Source organism: Musca vetustissima, unplaced genomic scaffold, assembly GCF_032173495.1.
Source record: "Musca vetustissima isolate MV318-11 ecotype Yass unplaced genomic scaffold, APGP_CSIRO_Mvet_v1 utg305062, whole genome shotgun sequence".
Lineage (NCBI taxonomy): Eukaryota > Metazoa > Arthropoda > Insecta > Diptera > Muscidae > Musca > Musca vetustissima.
In genome coordinates this window covers 8,594-32,326 of record NW_026880628.1, presented here as the reverse complement: position 1 = coordinate 32,326, position 23,733 = coordinate 8,594, and the positions used below count along the sequence as shown (strand labels likewise).

At 32.1% G+C, this 23,733-nt stretch overlaps 2 protein-coding genes across 2 annotated transcripts; one reads left to right on the top strand and one right to left on the bottom strand.

Moving 5' to 3' along the window:
- Nucleotides 1-152: 152 nt before the first annotated feature.
- On the top strand, nt 153-1,842 carry LOC133326362 (probable cytochrome P450 49a1). The gene is made up of 4 exons (XM_061535014.1): nt 153-232; nt 339-460; nt 1,110-1,230; nt 1,729-1,842. The coding sequence occupies exons 1-4, from the start codon at nt 155-157 to the stop codon at nt 1,840-1,842; spliced, it is 435 nt and encodes a 144-aa protein (XP_061390998.1). The 5' UTR covers nt 153-154.
- Nucleotides 1,843-5,373: 3,531 nt separating this feature from the next.
- Nucleotides 5,374-23,362, bottom strand: LOC133326361 (G protein alpha o subunit-like). Its single transcript, XM_061535012.1, has 3 exons — nt 23,177-23,362; nt 7,791-7,975; nt 5,374-5,557 (listed from the first exon to the last, which is right to left on the bottom strand). The coding sequence occupies exons 1-3, from the start codon at nt 23,292-23,294 to the stop codon at nt 5,396-5,398; spliced, it is 465 nt and encodes a 154-aa protein (XP_061390996.1). The 5' UTR covers nt 23,295-23,362; the 3' UTR covers nt 5,374-5,395.
- Nucleotides 23,363-23,733: the final 371 nt, after the last annotated feature.

Below are 23,733 nucleotides of genomic sequence, written 5' to 3'. Positions count from 1 at the left end.
TCAGGAAAATTGTCTATAAAATGTGATAGGAGGCCCCGGAGGTCTATGAAAAAATTGTATAAGATTTTTAAGGCCTCTGAGGTCTATGCAATAACTTTTCTCCTATTTAATTATTTCTTCTTTTTGTTTTTTTTTTTTTTTTTGGTCTTTCAGAATGTATCCCGTTGTCATTGCCAATGGTCGTAGCCTACAATCGGATGCCATTATCAATGGCTATCATATACCAAAGGGTGTAAGTTTTCCAATTTGAAAACAAATCTTGTTTTCAATTGAAGAGAAGAAAAGCAGGATTTAATTTCATTTCTATTTTTCGTTGTTGTTGTTTTTGTGTTTTGCAGACAAATGTCATATTTCCCCATTTGGTTGTGTCAAATGATCCAGCATATTTTCCAGAACCGAAAGCATTTCAACCGGAACGTTGGCTTAAACAGAATGAAACAACAGCAAATCAACAGAGTAAGTAGAGTGGGGGGAAACAAACTTAGGTCAATTTTCCGGAGTAATATACTCATCTGTTGGTCTGAAAATTGGGAAGGGTGGTGGGTAGGAAAATAATGCTTTGGAGCTTCCAGAGAAAAAAATCTCATACTTGGAGAATATTTAGAAAGCTTTATTTTGTGAAATTCTGCATAATTGAAACGAAGCCAGGGAATTTCCTTTCCATTCAGTTTTCAGGGTATTATCATATCTCAAAAAATTATTGAGTGCCGAGTGGGAGGTCCTCCTTCATAATTAACTTCTTTTTCGTTACAACAAAAACCAAAGCAATTTGAATTTACCAGAAAATGTTCAATTAATAGAATCGGATTTCCGGAAACAAGAAGACCTCTTAGCAGCCTCATGTACAAAAGGAGAGTTTAATTAAAAATTGTTTTTGAAGGACTCTTGTAGGCTACAAGGAAATAGGAAAATTATCCGTAAGAGGCCATATTCCATTACATAGGACCATATTTGAGTATTTCTGCATTTTTTCAAAGGAAGTCCCTACCACCTCCCTACTCCCACCCACATTATGTTCGGGGTGGAGAAACAAATTGACATAGCAATTTTTTCCATTGACTTGTTTTTTCTCTCTTCTTCCACACAGATGTTAATCCAAATGCAAATAGATGTCCACATCATGATGGCCACAAAATACATCCCTTTGTTAGTTTACCATTTGGTTATGGGCGTCGCATGTGTGTCGGACGACGTTTTGCGGAAATCGAATTACATACTCTGTTGGCAAAGGTAAGTACATTTGGCACAAACAACAAAAAGAGAGGGGGCGAATTGGTAAACAAGAAAAAACATCCATATGGCAAAAGGAGGCTAAAGGAGGAGGCAGATTGCCAGTTAGGCTGGTTAAAGTACCTCTAAGCCTAGTTTTTTTTACTGCCATTCACTTACAAGTCACTACACTTTACACATCATCTTCAGCAGCAGGGCGTCGTTACCAAGTTGTTGTATCCTTCAGCAGACATTCACTTTTTCGTGTGTGTGTGTGTTTGGTAAAGGGGAAATTGAAATTCTTGACAACAACGATGATGGAGATGAAGAAGAAGATGTTAACAAACATTGGCCGAGCAAAATCTAACCCGTCAGGCAGGCAACCAAGCAGCTCGGGAGGGAGGCTGCATTCAGTCTGCCTAAGTTTTGTTGTTTTTTCCATGGTTGCCTTTGTTTTTTTTTCTATTTGCCTCTATTTTTTGCCTATAAACCATTCATTTGTTTATTTTTTTCTTGCAGATCTTCCGCAAATACAAAGTCGAATACAATCATGGCGAACTGGAGTATAAAGTCAACTCAACCTATATTCCCGAATCACCGTTGAATTTTAAATTAACTGTCAGAGATGAGTAACCGACCTAAGCGAATATTTGGATGCCAGAATCGAGAAAATGATTGGGAAAGAGACATGTGTATATGTGTGTATATACATATAGAGACAATTTTTTTTTAAATAATGTGTAAATATAATTAATAAGTATTATTTTTTTGTTATTAATTTATAAGTTTTTATAAAAAAATGCTATTTAAATATTTTATAAAAATTTTTGTAATTGTATTTTTTTTTCTATACAACCAAATATTAATTATATATGAAATAAATAAATAAAATAATTAAATAAATTAAGAAGATGGTATAAATTTATAATAGGCCTCAGAGGTATATGAACAAATTATCTAAAAATAGGAGGCTAAAGAAGGCCGTCTGACTTGTTGATGTTGTCCTCGGCTTTTACTTATAGGTCGTAGTTCATGGCCACTGAGTTGGGCGCCAATAAAGAAAGCTCTTTGGGTTTCAATGAGGCTTGCCCCACGTTGGGCGCAAGCCTCGAAACAACAAAATTTACAATAATTTTGGCTACTCATTGGTTAGGAACTACTTCCAGCTTATGATCTAGTCCATCTACTTGGCAAGAGTGGGTAATGATCTTAAGCCTTCAGTGTTAGCTTAAACGAATTAGAGTCGGGGGGTCCAGGACTCGGAGTGTAGCTGATTTTATTGAAATTAGATTGAGCTTAGGTACTACTTATGAGAAGCAAGATTCTTATCTAGTATTGGTTGTATAAAAAGGTAGTAAGGTCAGTGATGTAGGTTTTGGTACTGTTTACAAAATATTTACATGGTTAACCGTTAATTTCAAATATTTAAATAATAGTTGTATTCAAATGATTAATAAAAAGTATGTGTTTATACTATAGCAAATAAAATATGAATAATACTAGAGTTGATCCGCTTCAATGCCTAATTTTCTATAACATTTTATTGTCGTCGGGGCCTACGAATTATTTTCTTTGACATTTTATAGGCCCTAGAGGCATTTTCTATTTTGATACCCTTCGCCACACTGTGGTGGTACAGGGTATTATGTCTTTGTGCATATGTTTGTAACAGGCCAAAAGAAACGAGATAGAGACACGGTTCCTTATGAGAATATGCATAGAACCACTTTCTGAGTCGATTTACGCATGTCCGTCTGTCCGTCCATGTATTTTTGTGAACAAAGTACAGGTCGCATTTATGATCTGATTTGAATGAAATTGGGCAGAGGTCACTTATTTGGCCCAAAGACAAACCCTATTGAAATTGGGAAAAATCGGTTAAGATTTAGATATAGCTCCCACATATATTTTCGTCCGATTTAATGTAAATGGTGCTCTTTCGATTTGCACTAAATTTGGCACAGTGTAATGAATTAGGTCTAGAATAGTGTGTGTTAAGTTTCCTGAAAATCGGTTCAGATTTAGATATAGCTCCCATATATATTTTCGTCCGATTTAATGTAAATGATGCACCAAAGTCCCTATATATCTTTCGATTTGCACGAAATTTGGCACAACGTAATGAATTAGGTCTAGAGTGATGTGTCTTAAGTTTCCTGAAAATCGATTCCGATTTAGATATAGCTCCCATATATATTTTCGTCTGATTGAATGTAAATGGTGCGCCAAAGTCCCTATATCTCTTTCGATTTGCACGAAATTTGGCATAGCGTACTGAATTAAGTGTAGAAAGACATGTGTTGAATTTCTTAAAAATCGATTCAGATTTCGATATAGCTCCCATATATATTTTCGTCCGATTTAATGTAAATGGTGCACCAAAGTCCCTATATATCCATCGATTTGCACGAAATTTGGCACAGCGTAATGAATTTGATCTAGAATAATGTGTGTTAAGTTTCCTGAAAATCGGTTGAGATTTAGATATAGCTCCCATATATATTTTCGTCCGATTTAATGTAAATGGTGTACCAAAGACCCTATGTATCTTTCGGTTTGCACCAAATTTGGCGCAGCGTAATGAATTAGGTCTAAAATGGTGTGTGTTAAGTTTCGTGAAAATTGGTTCATATTTAGATATAGCTTCTATACCAAATGAAAAATTTAGTATCGGTTGCAGAATGACATGTTTATGGATCAAATTTCACTTTAGTGGTCCTTTAAAAATGCGACGTCTATTAGGATTCAACTGTTGAATATATCGAAAGTGGTGAAGGGTATCATGTAGTCGGTCTCCTTCGACTTTACTACTTTCCTTACTGGTTTTTTATAGGCCTTGAAAAAAATTATACAGAGTTATACAGGCCTCAGGCCTCCCCTAAAAAATATATATATTGTATTTTTTTTTTTTTTTTTGGACCATGAAAAATATTCTCTAAAAAGTTTTAGGCCCTGCGGATGTCCGAAAAACTTTCAATCAAATTGTATAGATCTCGGAGGTCTATAAACAATTGTTTATAAAATGTTATAGGTCTCGGGGACCTATGAAATATCTTCTGTAAAATAGAACAAGGGTTGCAGGCTAAAAGTTTATAGGAATCGGAGGACTATGAAAAAATTGTAAAGCCTATGAAAGATATGGGCCTCGGAGGCCTATACAAATAATGATATGCCTCAGAGATCTTTGAAAATGCTTAAATATGCTGAATGCTTAAATATTAAATTTTAAAGACCTCAGAGTGCTATGAAAAAATTTCTGCAAAATTGTGTAAAGCTGAGAGGTCAATGAAAAATGGTCCTTTAAAAAAATTTAGTAAAAAAAAATTTATGACGCAGGGACTATTGAAAATGTTCTAGACCTCGATACCTATGAAAAATTCTTTACAATACTTTTATTTTATATTGAATATTTTTCGTGGTCCTCCGAGGCCTACACAATTTCATAGAAAAAATTTCCATATGAACATTTTTCTATCAAAGTTTGTAGGCTGCGTAGATCTATGAATTATTAGAGGCTTCGGAGGCCTATGGGCTTAAGTGACACACGAACAAATTCTTATGGTTCTCGAAGGGCTTTGGAAATACCCTGATAGCTATATATACCCTGTAGCACATTATGGTGTGGATTATGATAGGTCTCTGAGCATATCGTGACAAATTTATAAAAGCAAGAAAAAGCTAAAAAAGTTCTCGGAGGCTATTGTACAATAGTTAAGGGTACTGAGGGCTATAAAAAGTTATATATACAGTTTTATAACCTCCAAAGTCTGATTAAATTTTTCTCGCAAAATATCTGTAATATTTTCAATTATTTAAATTTTTTCTTTTCAACATAAAAACTCGTTTCCCAATTATCGATTATTTACAACTATTTCTATGTTGTTGTTGTATTTTTTACAACAAAACTAAACAAAATGTTATAGGCCCATTTTCAAAATTTTTTTTTATTACTCTCAATACAAAAGTTTGAAACAAAAGATTTAAACTTTTATCTCCGCCAAAAATACAAAGAAACCGAAATGTTTTGAATAAATTATCACCAAGACAAAAATCTCGGATCACCTTGACCCAATAATATTGTGTGGAATGGGAAGCCACACCAGTCAAGGTGTAAATGGGTTTGTAAATGCAAATTATGTAAATTGTTGTTGTTGTGGTATTTGTTGTAATATGTTACGACTACTTACTATTTAGCTGAATCGTTTAATTGATATTCGTTGCTACGCGAGAAGCACTCTTGAACACCGGCATCTTGCCATAGCCGTTTCATGGCAGCTAAAAGTTCCTCTGAGAAGGGTTCAGTGTCGTGCATGCGTGAACACACATCGAATACCATTTTGGAATCATTCTGGAAAGAGAGAAACAAAGGGATTCATTATTTGAAAAAATAAATAAATAAAAACATCGGATGAGGAAAAGAACGTGGGGTTCTGAGATAAGAAATAGGACTACACAAAGTATTGCCGCCCTCGGAGTTTTGTTGACACCTATGAACATTTTTCTACAAAAAATCAAAGACCTCGCAGGCGTATGAAAATATTTCAATAAAATTGTATATGCCTCGGAGGCCTATGGAAAAATGTCTATAACATTTTGTAGGCCTCGTAGGACTATGAAACATTTCTATAAAATCGGAGGCTATGAAAATATTCTATAAAATGTCATTGGCATCGAAGGCCTATAAAAAAATTGCCATACAATTGTATAGCCTATGAACGAACAATTCTCTTTGACATTACATAGGCCTCGGATGCCTATGAAACATTTTCTATAAAATGCTATAGGCTTCGAAGTTCCATGACAAACTTCCTATCAAAATTTATAGAAATTCGTGATAGAAGTCTATCGCAAATTTTCTATAAAATAGTATAGGCCTATGAAAAATTTTCTATGACTTTGTATAGGCCTATGAAAAAATTTTGATATAATTTTATAGGTCTTGGAGGTCTATGAACATTTTTCTATACAATGTTAAAGGTCTTAGAGGCCTATGAAAAAAATATAATAATTTTAAAGTCTCGGAAGCCTATAAGGAATTTTGTATAAAATTGTATAGGTTTTGGAGGCCTATGAAAATTGTTATAAGCCTCGTAGATTTAGGATTTTGTTCTCGAATATCTTATAGACCTCTATCTCCAAAACTGTATAGGTCTCAGAGGCCTATGGCAAATTATATTTAAAATTGTATAGGCCCCAAAAGGCCTATGAGCCTTTTTTTATGAAATTATGTAGGCCCCAGAGGTCTATGAACGATTGCCCATAAAATTGTATAGGCCTCAGTTGCCTAATTAATTGTTTCTATAAAATTAACCTTGGAGGAAATTAACCTCGGAAGGATAGGAATATTTTTGTATACAAATGTAAAGGTCTCATAGACCGCAAAGGCCTATGAAAAATTTTATAGGCATTGGAGAGACCTACGAAAATATTTCCATAAAATTTTATAGGCCTCGGAGGCAATGAAAATGATTATCAACAATTTTATAGGCCTCAATAGCCTATGGACATTTTTCTATAAAATGTTATAGTTCTAGGAGGCCTATGAAAAGTTCTCTATATAATTCTATAGACTTAGGAGGGCTAGGCTATAGGCCTCTGAAGCCTTCGAAAATGTTTCTATAAAATGTTATGGCATCAGAGCTCTATGAAAATTTTTCAATAAAATTTTATAGACCTCGGAGGCTTAAAAATGTTTTCTATAATGTTTAATAAGCCTTAAATTGTATAAACCTCGAATGCCCCCATTAACATTTTCTATAAGATTTGATTGGCCTCTGAGACCCATGAAAGTTTGGTTATAAAATTCTACTGCCCTCGGAGGCTTATGAATATTTTTCTTGGTTGGCAAAAAAAGTTATAGGCCTAGGAAACTTATGAACTTATGAACAAATTTCTTAAAAAATATTACAGGAATAAGTGGTTTAAAAAATCTAAAAGATTTTATATGCCTCGGATGTCTATACAAATTTCTGTAAAATGTCAGGTCATTGACAAAATTTCTATACAAAGTTATAGACATCGAAAACCTATAAAATTTTTGTTTATATAGCTCCTTTAGACCCCTGAAACCGAAGATAAGACGTATGACGAATTTAAATACCCTCCTATAAATAATAAACATACGCCCCCCACACTCTTCTGTAATTAATAATAATCATCCGTCCCCGAGGATTTTCTTTAATTTTGCCTAATTTGTCAAAAAATCGAAAGTAAAAACCTATTTTTTAAATAAAATTCACTCCAAAAAATGAAAAATCGCCACAATTTCCCATCACCATAACAATTTGTCATTTTTATTTATTTTGAGAAAAATAAATAAAAGAATTAAAATAGAACACCGCCCTCATTTTTTTTTTGTGCGCCGTTCCATTGACCTAGTATTACTTTTTACACAATATTATTAGAGCATAAGTGTTTGGGTTTTTTTTTATTTTTGCATAAACTTGGCATACTTTCAAAGTGGAAGAAAAAACAAATAAGGAAAAGAAAAATATGTTTTCAAGAAGAAAATGAATAAGTAGGGATGGAGAAGAGCAAAGAAAAGAAAAAATATGTATGTGTTTGTGTTTGTGCGTACTTACCTCTCTTTCATTATTACTAAACTGAATACTAAGATTTGGCATTGCTCTAAGTATTGCAACTAATGATTGTATTGTGTTGCTGTAAACAACCGGTCTATACTGTTTGAAATCCTCAGGAGTGAACCCACTTTCGTGGATAATTTTCATTTGTTTAACAATTGTACTTTTGCCCGATTCACCAGCACCTGGAAATAGAAAAGAACAAAATTTAAATGAATTTATTAGTAATTGTTTAATTTCGTGGAATTAAATTGGAGGGGAAAAATTCAGAACTTGAATAAAGTAAATATTAGAAACTAGACAAATTTCTTCATTTGTTTGCCGAAAAGTTTTCATTATGAGAAATTCGACTAAAATATTGAAAAATAATTAATATACAATTAGAAATAAATTAAAGTGCATTTAAGAAGGCCTATTAATTTTCGAAAATTCCACAAAATAGAAACTCAACCCTAATCATTGGAAAATTGAATTTTTCAACTTCGTAACCGGTGACGTATGATTGTTATTAATTACAATATTAGTGGTGGCGTATAATTAATAGGCGGTTATATATTTATAAATAATAATCATACGTTCCATAAAAATAAAACAAAATATGATTTGAGCAACGAAACCTTTTCGAACTATTTTTTATGGAAATTATATACCTTAAGGACCTTAGAAAAACTTTTCATGGACATTTCAAGGTTTCAGAAAGCCATGAAAGTATCTTGTTAAAATTATATCGGTATCAGAGACCAAACAATAATTTTCGGTCAATTTTTGTGTTGCTCTTAAAAGGCTATTCAAACGTATTTCTATTATAATGTGTAGACTTCAGAGACATACAAAATATTAACTATAAAACTAGGCGTCTGAGACGTCTAGAAAATAGTGTCTGTAAAAATTCCAAGCACATCCAAATTGCTCTAGGACCTACAGATTCTGTAAACATTTTAAATTGGGATCAGAGGTTTGCGATAAATGTTTATAACAAATTTAAATGCCTGGTGAGTGTTTAGCCTGCAGAGATCAAAAGAAAAGGATCTCCACAATGGTCTAAGATTGTTTTTAAGCTAATTTGCCGATAAAATGCACCTTGACGGGCTTATGTCTATGTAAGAGAATTCTAAATAAATTTGTTTCTCGATAGGTGATATGTAGAAGGACCATAGAAGACCTTTAGAAGGTCCTATAGATGGATACCATTACATCTACAAAATATATATTTTATAGTCTTTATAGGTCTGCGAAAAACTTTTTATTGATTTTTGTAAATCTTAGATGTAGACCCTAAAAATTGTTCTATACCACCGAGTAAATTTACAGTAAAATTTTACAAGCCTCGTAGGTCAACGAAAAAATTTATTTTTTATAGAGATATGTAGATTCCAGAGGTTTACGAAAAGAAAATCTATAGAATTTTATAGACCTCAGAGTTCTGCGAAAACTTTTCTATACAATATTGTAACCCTCAGCCGTCTATGAAAACTTTTCTTAAACATTTCTTAGGCATCGGAAATAATTTCTACAAATGAAATACAAATGTGAATAATAATAATAAAATTTTATTGGTCTCGGAGGACTATAAACAATTTTCTATAAAATTTTATAGGTCTCGGAGGACTATAAACAATTTTTTATAACATATGTTAGTCATCGAAGGACTACAAAGATTTTCTGATAGAATTTTGTGTGCCTTGAAGGCGAATGAAAATTTTTCTAGGTCTATGAAAAAAGGGTCTATAAAATTTTATTAACCTCGAAGGCCTATGAAAAGTTTTCTACAACATTTTTTAGGAAGCCATTGAAAATTTTTCTATACATTTTTTAGGTCAGGAAGGACAATTTCTATGCTTCGGGGGTCTAAAAAACATTTAAAAAATTTTTAAAGGGCATGAGGTCTATGACAAGTTTTTTATAAAATTTTTTTAGGCATCGGAAGGATATGAAAACATGTTATAAAATGTTAAAGGCCTGGGAGTCCTATGAAAATGTTTTTTAGAAATGTATAGGCCTCGGAGGAGACCTATTAAAAAGTTCCTTATAGAATTTTGTATGCTCTTCCAAAGGAAGAATAATACCTGCAGCTCTTCCATAGGAAGAAAAATACATGCAGCTCTTCAACAGTAAGAATAATACCTATAGTTCTCTTATATGAAGAAAAATACATCCAGCTTTCCTATAGGAAGAAAATTACATGCAGCTCTCCTATCGGAAAAAGAATACATGCAGCTCTCTCCTATAGGAAGAAGAATACCAGCAGCTCTTACATAGGAAGAAGACCTGTTTATAAAATGTTATTTGCTTCGGAGGCCAAGGGAATTTTTTGTTATAGGCCTCGGAGGCCATTGAAAATTTTTCAGGGAGGCCAATGAAATTGTATAGGTCTCGGAGGTCTATGAAAAAAATTCGTTAAGATTCTATAGGCCTCGGAGGCCATTGAACATTTTTCTGTAACAGTTTAAAGGCCTCGGAGGCCTATGACAAATTTTCTATAAGAATATATAGGCCTCGTAGGCTTTTGAACAATTTTCTGCAAAATTTCATAAGCCCTTGGAGACCTATGAAAAATTTTCTATACAGGCCTATAAAAGTTTTTGTCTTAAATTGAAGAATCATCGGGGGCCAATGAAAATTTTTCTAAAAAAATTTAGATCCCTCGGTGACGTTTCGTGGGCTCCGAAGAATAAAAAAATTAAATTTTATAGGCATCGGGGGTCTACAAAAATGTTTTCCATATAAATTTTATAATCCTCGAAGGCATACGCCTACTAAAAATGTTCTATAAGTTTTTATAGGCCTCAGTGGCATTTTCTACATTTGTTTTATTTTTTTTTATAAAAACGTCTGAATTAATAAAAAATACCGATAGCTCTTGTAGGCTTATTTGAATACAGAGGATCTGGAAAAGGACCTATAATGGGTTTCGAGAAAATTTTCTAGGCAAAAAGGCCGAAAGACCATAAAAGTTCGCCCAAATGATATTTCTGTAAATAAGCGGCGTAGAAGACCTTCGAGGACCTCTTAAAGATCCTTTGTCCATGCACGACATATATGAAATATCCTGCCTATTAAAGAAATCTCGGAATTATTTCAAATGACGGAATGATCTCCAAATTTCTATAAGATTTCATCAAGGCTAACTAAATAGAAGTCCAAAAAATCGCCAGCCTGTAAAATACCTCATTGTCTTTAGAAGATAATGTTTCGTAAAAACATTTTAGGTGACTTTCTGCTCCCAGAAGTTCCCTTTTGGAATCTAAGATTATTTTTTTGTACACTAAAAAATGTACACTACCCTTCACCCTGGCTCCCCAATTAACAGTTTCTATTACTTCTCATTTTAATGTTTCCTTCGAAATAAAAACATTTAAAACAACAACAACATCAGGAGACATTAAATTTCTGTTAACACTTTTATTTTCATGAGTGAATGGCTGGCTGGCAGAGTGGCTGTTTGGTTGGCAGAATGCCTTGGCTTGTGCCTAACCAAAGAAAAAATGAATGGAACAACACCGAATGAACAAGCCAACGAACGAACATCAGCATATGTTCTATGCTTGGACGCGGTCGGTTGGTTGGTTGGCTGGTTCAGTGCGTCTGAATGAACGAACGAACATCTTAGAAGCGTAAAGATGCTGATGATGTTTTTTGTTGTTGTTTGTGTTTTGGTGTGATGAAGTGGTGTGGCCTAATGGCTTTTGAAGTGCCAAAAAAAAGTAAAAAAAAAATACTTGTGTGTGAGTGTGTGTGTAGCATCGCATCACATATATGTATACACATATGGCGTCTCGACGAAATTGAGATACGTACACCAAAATCCTAAGTACAATGTCTAGGCATCGTCGTCAGAAGATGACGTTGCCGTCTTCATCAGCATCTACTTTGAATGTAAAACATTTTGCTGTAAAGAAGAAGAAGCAAATGAAACAATTTTTTCTGTGTTTCCACAAAAAAATCGGAAGAAAAAAAATCTTAAGTACAAATCTGTGTTAACAACCCAAACAAGAAACAAACCAAAAAAATTGAAAGAAAAAGTGAAAACAAAGACATTTATACATCCATCATAATGAACAACATATGTATGTAAGTATCATACCATAAATGCATACATATATGTGTGTGATAATTTTTTTTGCAAATGTAATAATAATCATATTTCTTACTTTACAAAAAATAATAAAAACAATACAATATCATGTTAACAATGGCACATGGGAAAGACTTGATAATTTATGAAAAAAAATACAACAAAAAAATAATGTCATTATTTACCGCTGCCAAAATGTGTTGTTTTTTTTATAAAAAGTGAACAAAACGGCAACAATGAAAAAGTATGATTTAATTTTGTGATTTTTTTCTTGTTGTGCGCTGAAATTTTTTTCACATAAAAAATACATTCACCTTTTCGACTGTTAATACCTGAATTTTTCAGAATTGCCACAATTCTGAGAAATAAAAAAAAAAAAAACAAAAGGAAAAATGGCCAACGTCATTTCTAATTAATTTCAATATACAAATTTTCATAAATACGATTTTAAAAGAATTAAAAAAAATCTAAGAAACGCGGATTATACCATTTGTATTTCTTAGATGCGTATGATAAAATTTTTGTATTTGATCACAAATCAATATCATCATAGTGATATTAGGATTAATATTAGTCATACGTCCCAAAATCCAAAGTATGGGAATATTAACCCTACGGTCAATAACCGGGTACATTTGTACCTTTTTTTGAATAAAAATGCTGTAAAATTTTTAATAATGGAGATTTTTAGATCAAATTTTGAGGAATCATTCTTGAGGTATTTTCACACATACTCGAAGAAAAAAATTATATATATTTTCCATATATATAATTTTTACAATTTTTTAAAGTTATTACCTACGTAGATCAATAACCGTGGTACATTTGTACCCATCCAAATATAGCTCTGTAACTCATTAAAAAATTGGACTATCGTGAGGTTTTTTGTTTTAAATTTGTCTATGCGGATGTGGTCTAGATGTAGGAACTCAAAATTATATATACATTAAAATATGTATATATAATTCAATAGAATTTTCAAAGAATACCTTTTTTTGTTGTCCCGCACCCATTTTGGGAGCGTAGGGCTATCACAAAGCATCGTCTTTGTTGTTTTTAATTCCAGCTAAGTAACTGGGGGATAAGCTGTAGCCTGCCCTAGGTGGTGGGGCTGCCATCTATTGTTGCCTAGATATAACACCTCCTTGAAGGAGTTTGTGCTATGGTTGGAGTCCATGCTAATTTAGTGATGCCATTTACCTTTGGGTGGCGCTATTTTCTGCTACAACTATTTTGTGGTAACCTCTTGTGTTGAATTTGATGTCGAGGTTGACTATTAAAATTTCAGGGGATTTGGGATACATTTCATCTGAAGTGGATTTAAGCCTCTATTTATTTTTGTTTATAGAAGATGATGTTTAGAATTGATAGCACTTCTACTGTGATTTACAGACAGGGATTTTTTTTTTTTTCAAAAATATAGTCTATAAAAATATTAGCATTATAATGTTATCTTTTCAATATAAATTGATCAAATTTAAAAATTGCAATCGCTTTTGAAGTTTTCAAAAAAATTATGAAATTCCAAATATTGTTAAAATTTTTAACATTTTTATACCCTACACAACTATGTTGTCAGGGTATTAAAGCTTTGTGCAGCCCCAAGAGTTTGTAACGCCGCGAAATATTGATCTTAGACCCACCTTTAATGACGATCGGTAGATCGTCATCTCTCGACTAGCTGAGTCGATCTAGACATCTGTGTCCGTCCGTCCGTCTGCCCATTATAATTTGTAAACACGATACAGGCCACAGTTATGGATCAATCTTCACGAAATTTTGCATGTAGGATGGGTTCTGGCCACTGATAAAGATCGGATAATATTTAGGGGATGAAATGGACCAAATACTAAATTTTTGTCGGTTTTTCTGGTCTCTGTAGAGGCCACAATTATGGCCCAAACATCGCGAAATTGTACATGGAGAATAGGATCGAGCCAAAGAATAAGCATGCCTGTTATGATAAAGATCGGTCAATATTTAGAGGATCAAATGGACCCTGATTTTTTTTTTTGTGAAAAAATGACAAAATTTGTATTCTATAGCGTATATATTTACTCCCGAAGGACATAGAACCCAGAAGTTGATATTATATCCAAGAGTAGTGGATAATCTAAGTATTGAAAAATATTATTTAAAAAATCTACATTTCAGAAGCTTTTGGAAAATCCACGTTTGGGTAGTCATTTCAAAAATCCGCCCTTAGAAATTCTTCTTTTAAAAAGCATACAACTGGTATATGCTTTGAAAAATATTATTTTCAAAAATCGAACCATTTGATAAGCCTTGAAAAAATATTCTTTAAAAAATCCATGCTTGGAAAAAATATACTACAAAAAAAACTTTAGGTCTATGATTAACATAAAAAACATATAAACAAGAGTAGTGGTTGGCCTTTAAATTTACACTAATTATGTTGTCGTGTGTACTCGGATGTGGGAGTTACACTTAAATATTTACAGGTGCTTACGTATTCATATATTATTTAGTACCCCATTACCACACTAGAGGGCGAAAATATAGCTTTGATCGCTTTGAAATTTTCCATGAGGATCAAGGTATGGTCAAGGACATTGCATTTAATTTTCGGCGATGATCACATAATAATATTGGGATGAGGTGGACCGAAAACTTAATTTTTTGTGTGTTTTTTTTGAGTCGATCTATAGGCCACAATTGAAAGCCGAACATCACAACACAATCCACGCTCAAAGGAATCTGGACAAGAAATTAGACTAGTGGGTCAAGAGGGTTAAAATATCGCGAAATATTGCCCAAGTTCAGAATATAGAACCACACAAAGTTAGATTTTCGTGGAAGTTGTGTAGGGTATCATATTTAAAATAAATCATACGCCACCCCGCTATCTTGTATTAATATTACTTATACGCTCCATATAATCATGTATCTTTTTCGAACAACAAAAATTCAATAAGATCTGAAGATGGCAATTTTGGAAAATTATTATTTTGAAAAATTATTAAAAAAAGTGGATCCATCCCGACACTTAACAGCATGCTATGTAAACCATAATAGTATAAAAAGGCAGGATAAGTGTATCTTTATCCCGAATATTAATTTTTTATTTTATTTATTTCTATTTTCCCTTCAATCGAATCTTGATCCTTCCCTTCAATCGATCCTAATATTAATACAAATACTATGTATTAATATTCAGAATTTTTAACATAAATTCTTCCAAATATTGGCAATTTTTATTTTAGTTTTCATATTTTTTTTAATATTATTTACCCCATATTATAAATAGCATATTTAAAATAAATCATACGCCACTCAACTATCTGGTATTAATATTACTTATACGCTCCATATGACCATTTATGTTTTTCGAAACACGAAAATTTAATAAAAATCTCACTTTTTTTGAAATGAAAAAAAAACATTACAAAAATATATTCAACATCTATTAAATCGAAATAATTCACTTTGCCAAGGCTACCAAATGATGTAAAAATTGATGATTGGTTTCTTTTTGTCTGACAATCTATGAAGTATCCATGAATAGCAATTTACAAATCAAATTGTGGGTGGGTGATTTTTGGTGCTTCCAGCGAATAATAATAAAATGAAATGAAAACATTTCAGTATGGCTGGAGAAAAAATAAAAAAAAATGAAACAAAAATTGAAAAAAATGGAAATAAAAATAAATGATTTCATGAGAACTACACTTTTCAGGTTGTTTTTGTGGTTTTCGTGTGAGGGTATATGCATTAAGAGGAACTGATTTGTTTAAACATATTTCATTTCATTAAAAGTTTTCTGTTTTTTTGCTCTTTCAAAAATTTTGGGGGAAATAATTATAAACAAAAAAATTGTTTGAAATGAAAACGAAAAAAAGTAATATAAGAAAATAATAAACATTTCAATGTGAGGGGTGGCTAAGCAAAAAAAAAAAAAAAAAGCCAAAAAATGAAACTGACAGCAGTCAAAAAACTGGAACAAATTCAGATTCGTTTTTTGTTCATATCTCTCTCCTCTCTGTGAAATAAAATAATAATTTTGAAGTAAAAAAAATAATCAAATTATGATATTTTATTTTTAAACAAATTTTTAAATTAAATTTAATGTATTTTTGATTAAATAAACAGCACAGCAAGAAATGTGCCAAAGTGAAAAAAAAACGAAAAATACAAAACAAAAACATTATTATTTCTTCCCTCAATACTACTCATGTTGCTTTTCACATCATCTGGAAAAACTAAATTGGCACATGATTTAATAATAATAATCCACATTTTCCCCATAGGAAAAATCATAGCAATTTTGCAGGTTTTACGAAAAATAAATAATCGCTGTTTTACAAAATTTTGCAGCAATTTAGAAAATTTAAAATAATAATTTCTAAATCATTGTGTAATAAATCATTAGTTCAAACTTGCAAAAAAGAAAAAAACTAATTTCTAAATCAAGCTATAATAAATCATTCGCTATTTTTTTTTCTCTTCATGGGATATTAATTTCCATTCTAAAATGTATTAACACAAAATTTTTAAAATGAAAAATTTCTGTTTTTTGTTTTTTTTCTTTTTTTTTTTTTTGGGCTCATGATTAATGAGAGTTATCCTTAACTATCTCATTAAAAAGTGTTTTCATTTTGTTGTCGATTTTTTGTTGTTTTTGTTATTATCCTTGTTAGTTTGCCATTTATCGCCCATTGACTTTTCGGCAAATTTGTAGCAGAGCAGAGGTAGGAATGGCTACAAATTATTAACGCGTGCCACACACCGTATCGTATGATTAATGTTTTTTGCACAGATTTGTGTGTGTGTGAGTGTTCATAATAATTATACGAATCGATGCCATGGTAATTAATAACACTTATACGCCGTTTAGCGCTGTAAGTTGGACAAATTAATTATTGACTTGTATAGAAAAAAAAATTAATACCTGTTGTTGTTTTTTATAAATAAAAACACTTTTAGACCATATTGTTTTCCCAGGAGCTTAACTAAAATCCTAAATAGATCAACATTTATTTGCCTCTAGAGAATATTCGTCCTTTAGCCGAAGAGGTCATATTTTTTAAAGAATATTTTTTCAAGCACTATCTAAGGCGTGGATTTCTTAAAGAATATTTTTTCAAGGACTATCTAAGGGGTGGATTTCTTGGGGGATATTTTTCAAGGACTATCTAAGGGGTGGATTTCTTGGGGGATATTTTTCAAGGACTATCTAAGGGGTGGATTTCTTGGGGGATATTTTTCAAGGACTATCTAAGGGGTGGATTTCTTGGGGGATATTTTTCAAGGACTATCTAGGGGATGGATTTCTTGGAGGATAAAGATAAAGATTCAAAGATTTTTTTTAACTAGAATTTTTTAATGGAAATTTTTGAATTTTTTTTAACAAATCTTATAATATAGGTACAAATTTGTTTAGAAAAGGTAACGTATACATAATTTTTGGTACATAACAATCATACGTCATAATATAATTTATATTAATATTGCTTATACGCAATTGTGGCAGATTTAATTTATGCTTAATATCAGATATTGGAACTGAAGAAGTTCCACTATCTGATATTAGACATAAATTGACAATTTTGACAATTGTTTTTTAATGTGAAATTTGAACATTAGTGGACCATATTGGGTTATGATTAATATAAATTAAAATTCCCTGGGGGCGTATAAATTCTTTAAAGTGCGATATACATTATGTTGTCAGGGCATTATAGCTTTGTGCAGCCCCAAGAGTTTGTAACGCCGCGAAATATTGGTCCTAGACCCACCTTTAAATATACTGGTCGTCATATCTCGGCTAGCTGAGTCGATCAAGACATGTGTGTCCGTCCGTACGTCAGTCTGTCCATTATAATTAGTAAATACGATACAGGCCACAGTTATGGACCAATCTTCAAGAAATTTTGCATGTAGGATGGGTTCTGCCCAATGAAGACCCCTATTGTTTTTGGTAAGGATCGGTTGATGTTTAGGGGATGAAATGGACCAAATACTTAATTTTTGTCGGGTTTTCTGGTCGTCCTAGACGCCGCAATTATGGCCCAAACATCTCGAATTTTTACATGGAGAAGGGAATTGGGCCAAAGAATAAGCATACCTGTTTTGATAAAGATCGGTCAATATTTAGTAGGTCAAATGAACCCTGATTTTGTGTGAAAAATTACAAAATGTTTATTCTGGGGCGTATATACTTACTCCTGAAGGACATATACCCGAGATGTTGATAGTATATCCAAGAGGAGTTGTTGACCTTCAAATTGATAACAAACTTATGGCTGCATGTACTCGGATGTGGGAGTTAACGTAATTAGGTAAAGGTGACTATGTGCATAGTATTACTATTACTCCATTAGAGGACGGAAATGTCGCGCTGATAGCTTTGAAATTGTACATGAACTTCCGATTATGATCAAGTTTTCGGTGAAGTTGAGATTTCATTTAGGGAGTGCAATGAACCGAAAACTTTAATTTTGTCAGATTTTCTGGTCGTTTTAGAGGCAATTATTATATGCAGAACATCACATATTTTACAATGTGAAGGGGATCTGGCCAAATACTTAGAGCGGCTGTTTAGATGATGATCGGTTAATATTCCGAGGGTCAAACCAACCAAAACCTAAAGTGACATTCTTTTTTATTTTACGGCGTAAAAATTCACATCAAGATAAAAAATTGGAAAATATGCCAGGGTTAGAAAGTGAAGTTGTTGATCTATAATCGGTAAAAAGGTTGCAAATATCTTGAAATATTGCCCAGGCTCAGAAAATAGAACCGCAGAAAGTTTGATTTTCGTGGTAGTTGTGTAGGGTATCATATGATCGGCCCAGTCCGACTATACTGCTCCGCTCACTGGTTTATATTTTATTGAATTTTTTAAAATATTTTTTTAACAAATCTTAAAAATATATTTTTTTTTATAGAAAAGGGAGACATAAAAGTAACGTATACTTAATTTTTGGTATTTAACAATCATACGCCCCAATATAATTTATATAAACATTGGGGAAGGCTCAATTTATGTCTAATATCTGATATTGGAACTTCTAAAGTAGTTTTAGAGTTGTTTTTCAAAGAGAAATTAGAACTTAGCTATCAATAAAACATCTCAATTAGTGGACCACTGTGGGATTATAATTAATATAAATTAAAATTCCCTGGGGTCGTATAAGTTATTTAAAGTACGATATACATTATACGCTATGTTTTTTTATTATAATGCTTTTATTATATTTGAAATCGGAATAATTCAATTTTAAAAACTATGGGCAGACCTTGAAAATTATTCTTTAAAAAATGTATGATTTAATTGGTAGCACTTAAAATAGATTTATAACTTGGTAGCATATAAAATCTAAAATCTAATCTAAAATCTCTTAAAAAAATATTATTAAGAAAATCCAAGCCTTCAAAAAATATTCCTAAGAAAAACTACGCCTAGAAAAAAAATATTATTTAAAAAAAATACATTTGAGAATCTTATGGAAAATCCACGATAGTCATTTAAAAAATCCACTCTCAGAAATTATTCATTAAAACATCTACACCTGGGATAGGCTTTGAAAAATATTATTTTCAAAAATCTAACTATTTGATATTTGTAATTTCTTTAAATTATCAATATTTTGAAGAGTTAATAAATTCATTATGAACATTTAAAAAAATGTTAAAATGAAAATCAACGAAATACCAAACGTATAAATTATTTTTCTCAATTCACAACATTCATACGCCACCGCACACACTTTCTATTAATAACACTTATACGCCACTCTGAACACATTACATTTTTCACTGAATTTTCCATTACTTAAAGAAATTAAATCATTCCAAACGGACTTATGATTCATGTAACTTAACACATTCTGCTATTACAATTGTTTATTACCTACAACTCATTTGCATTTTCGAATAAAATTTACAAGAATTTTTCTTTGTTATACAAATAATCCGTGAAATACAATTGTATTGTATTTTAATTTCTTTGTAAAACGTGTTAGGGATAATTTGTTTATAATAATTCCATACTCAAGAAAGAATAAGAAGAAAGGAAAAATACAATCATATTGTAAAAATGGCAATGGTTTTCATCAATAATACTGCTTTGCTGTATTTCATTGTCAGCAAGGCAATAGAGCCTAAATTTAATGAGATTCTTACTACGTCGTAGTAGTTTCTTTTTTGTTTCTTTTCATCCCATTGTTTGAATGGCCGCAGGGTGTCTTGCCACTATCCTTTTCCACTCTCTGCTGAATCACTGGCAAGCAAACAACAGCCAAAATGTAATTTTTCCAATACACCCACTCATCTTTAACTTGGGCAGAGTGACGTTCAGTTGGTCGGCCGCACAGACTGACTTGTCTGCTTTGGACGGACATACTATAAGACAACGTCACTCAATTCCGGCCGAAAAAAAATAAAAGAAAATATTTAATTTATTTTGTAGTTGTTTTTGTTTTCTTGTTGTTTTCATAAACACGACGAGCATGAGAAGCTCCTTTAGGCCATATCATAAGATTTTGAAGTGCTTTGGTAGGATAATAAAGCAGGAGTGAGGAGGTGGGTGGAAGAAATCGCTTTTATTGTTCTTAGTCAATTATTTATAAGTAGGTCGGTCGTCGTTGGTGAGGAAAATGATGCTGATGATTTGGGTGGAATGTTTGCTGTAAATACATTGTTGTGAGTGTGACGGTCTGTGTCTAACCATCCACTTGTTCGGCTCTTCTCATCATTCCACTTATCGCCATCATTATGACGACGATAATCATCATCATCTCCATATGATTGAATTTGTTGATGCAGATGCCATTAAAATGATTACACGAGAGTGGGATGATGTGTGGAAATTATTTATTTACTGTTATTCTACGTGAATACATCAGTGATGGATAATAACAGGCAAGGATCTTAAAACAACAACCAGAACGAAAATATTTAATTTTATTTAAAACTGATGTTAAAATAATACAACATTAAATTTTTGATTTTCTAGGTGGCGTATTATCTATGTCGTGCTTTGAAGAACTTATACGCCACCTGGTGATTGAATTAATATAAATTATACGCCAAATGGGGAAATGTTATTGAAAACAGGGGAAAAAAGAAGAGGAATGGCTGATTTTTGATGGAAAATATTATTTTGAAAATTATTTTCCACATGAAAGACGAGTTGTAATACTTTCGATCCGAAGGAAAATATAATATTAATGGATTGTAAAGGTAGAATGCAACGTGTAATATTAATAACACGTATACGCTGCCATGGCAAGTTATACGCTTGAAATATATCTTAAAAAAAATTAACAATGGATAGGCCTTGGCAAAAATCTACGAGGTGTAAGCCTTGAAAAAAATAAATATTTATTAATGGTAAGAATTCATCGCCTTGGATAGGCCTCGGAAAATATTCTTTAAAAATCCTTCCATGAGCATTGAACAAATATTTTTTTTTAATCTACGCCTTCCATGGGCCTTAAGAAAATAATCTTTAGAAAATCTATGTCTTGAACAGGCTTGAAAAATGAAGCTTTAAACCATCGGTGCCTTGGATAGGCCTAAAAAATTAATCTTTAAAAAATCTACGCCTTGACAAATATTAGTTAAAAAATTTACGCCTGGGATAGGCCTAAAAAGGAATCTTTCAAGAAATCTACGCCTTGAATAGGCCTAAAAACTTAATCTTTAAAAAATCTACGATTTGACAAATATTTGTTAAAAAATCTACGCCTGGGATAGGCCTAAAAAGGAATCTTTCAAAAAATCTACGCCTTGAATAGGCCTAAACAATTAATCTTTAAAAAATCTACGCCTTAAAAAAATATTCTTTAAAAAATCGACGCCTTGAATAGGCCTAAAAAATTAATCTTTAAAAAATCTACGCCTTAAAAAAATATTCTTTAAAAAATCGACGCCTTGAATAGGCCTAAAAAATTAATCTTTAAAAAATCTACGCCTTAAAAAAATATTCTTTAAAAAATCGACGCCTTGAATAGACCCTTGAAAAAATTAATCTTTAAAAAATCTACGCCTTAAAAAAAATATTCTTTAAAAAATCGACGCCTTGAATAGGCCTAAAAAATTAATCTTTAAAAAATCTACGCCTTGAAAAAATATTCTTTAAAAAATCTACGCCTTGAAAAAATATTCTTTAAAAAATCTACGCCTTGAAAAAATATTCTTTAAAAAATCTACGCCTTGAAAAAATATTCTTTAAAAAATCTACGCCTTGAAAAAATATTCTTTAAAAAATCTACGCCTTGAAAAAATATTCTTTAAGAAATCTACGCCTTGAAAAAATATTCTTTAAAAAATCTACGCCTTGAAAAAATATTCTTTAAAAAATCTACGCCTTGAAAAAATATTCTTTAAAAAATCTACGCCTTGAAAAAATATTCTTTAAAAAATCTACGCCTTGAAAAAATATTCTTTAAAAAATCTACGCCTTGAAAAAATATTCTTTAAAAAATCTACGCCTTGAAAAAATATTCTTTACAAATAATATCTTCTAAACATTCCCAGGTCTGTAAAATATTGACTAGTTCAATATTATTTCAAAATGTATTACTAAGAAAATATTAAATTCTCATCTTTAAAATGTCAAAACCATTCATGGTTTAAAACAAAAAAAAAAATAATCTTCAATGATTACAAAGAGAGAAAAAACAATGTAGCAATTTTTTTCCTGTTGCAATTGAAATGTTGACACTGTTGGTGGTTTCCCTCTCCCCCTCCTCATCAATGTTTTCAAAACAAATAAGAAAGAAGAAGACAAAGAAAAATAAAATTCCCAGCCATCATCAACCACAAGTCGAACCAAGTGGAAGAAATGAAAAAAATGGAACTACTTCTAATTTCACTTGACATCAAAAACAGGCAGACTGTAAGAAACCAAAGGATAATTCTTTGAATACCAAGCAGAGAAGAAAGAAAGGAAAAAAGTAAAACACAGCAACAACAACAAAGTCATTATCAATGTCTTAGACTTTTATTGAAAAAATGGGAGGAGAGGGGGTAGACAACAAAAATCACTTGTTTCTTCGAAAAATAAGCATCACCAGATTTCCACAATCATGGACCCATTTATTTACTCTTTAATAAACTAGAAAATAATTTAAGTTAACATAAAGAGAAGTTTGCACAACATAAAAGAGAGAACAAAAAACGGAGAGTGGGAGAGAGGGAATTCAGTTTCCCTCCCAACTCTCCAAAATACTGTTTAAGAAGAGTTTGCTTTTTTTGTTTTTATGTGTATTCCATTGAATGTGTTCTCTCTTGCCTCTCTCGCTCTCTCTATCTCCTCGAGTCTTCACATTAATAACTTACTCACCCAATAACAAAAGTTTAATATCCTTTGCTGCCTGTATCCCATCCTCTTTCAGATTGCGTTCAATCAAACGACTTCTGGCGGCTGCAGCCCTTTCCTCAGCACTCTGTGCGCAGCCCATGGTGCGGATTGCTTCGACACAAAACGTTTTGAAGGTCGTTTAATATCGGCCACAAATGGGCCGAATACTGTAGCAGGCAAAAGAAAACAATTGAGTTGAAGTAAAGAACAACAACAACTACTACTGCAACGACAACGGCGGCGACAACGACAACAAAACTGACGATGAAAAGGATTCCAACGTTCGATTTTTGTTTTTCTTTTCGTTTTTTTGGTTGGGAATGAAGTAACGACACACGCACAACGTTGGCAATGGCTTGTTATCAACAAAAGTGATGATTAGGCCAAGTTGGAATTGTGGACGGCGTTTGGTGGTTGTAAGGGTTGAGGGGGTGGTGGTGGTGTTCTTTCTCAGTTAGAATTTCGTTTTGTTAAAGGCGCAATCAAAAAATCATTCACATTACATTTAAATTTCAACGTCGAGTTAGAGTTGGGAAATT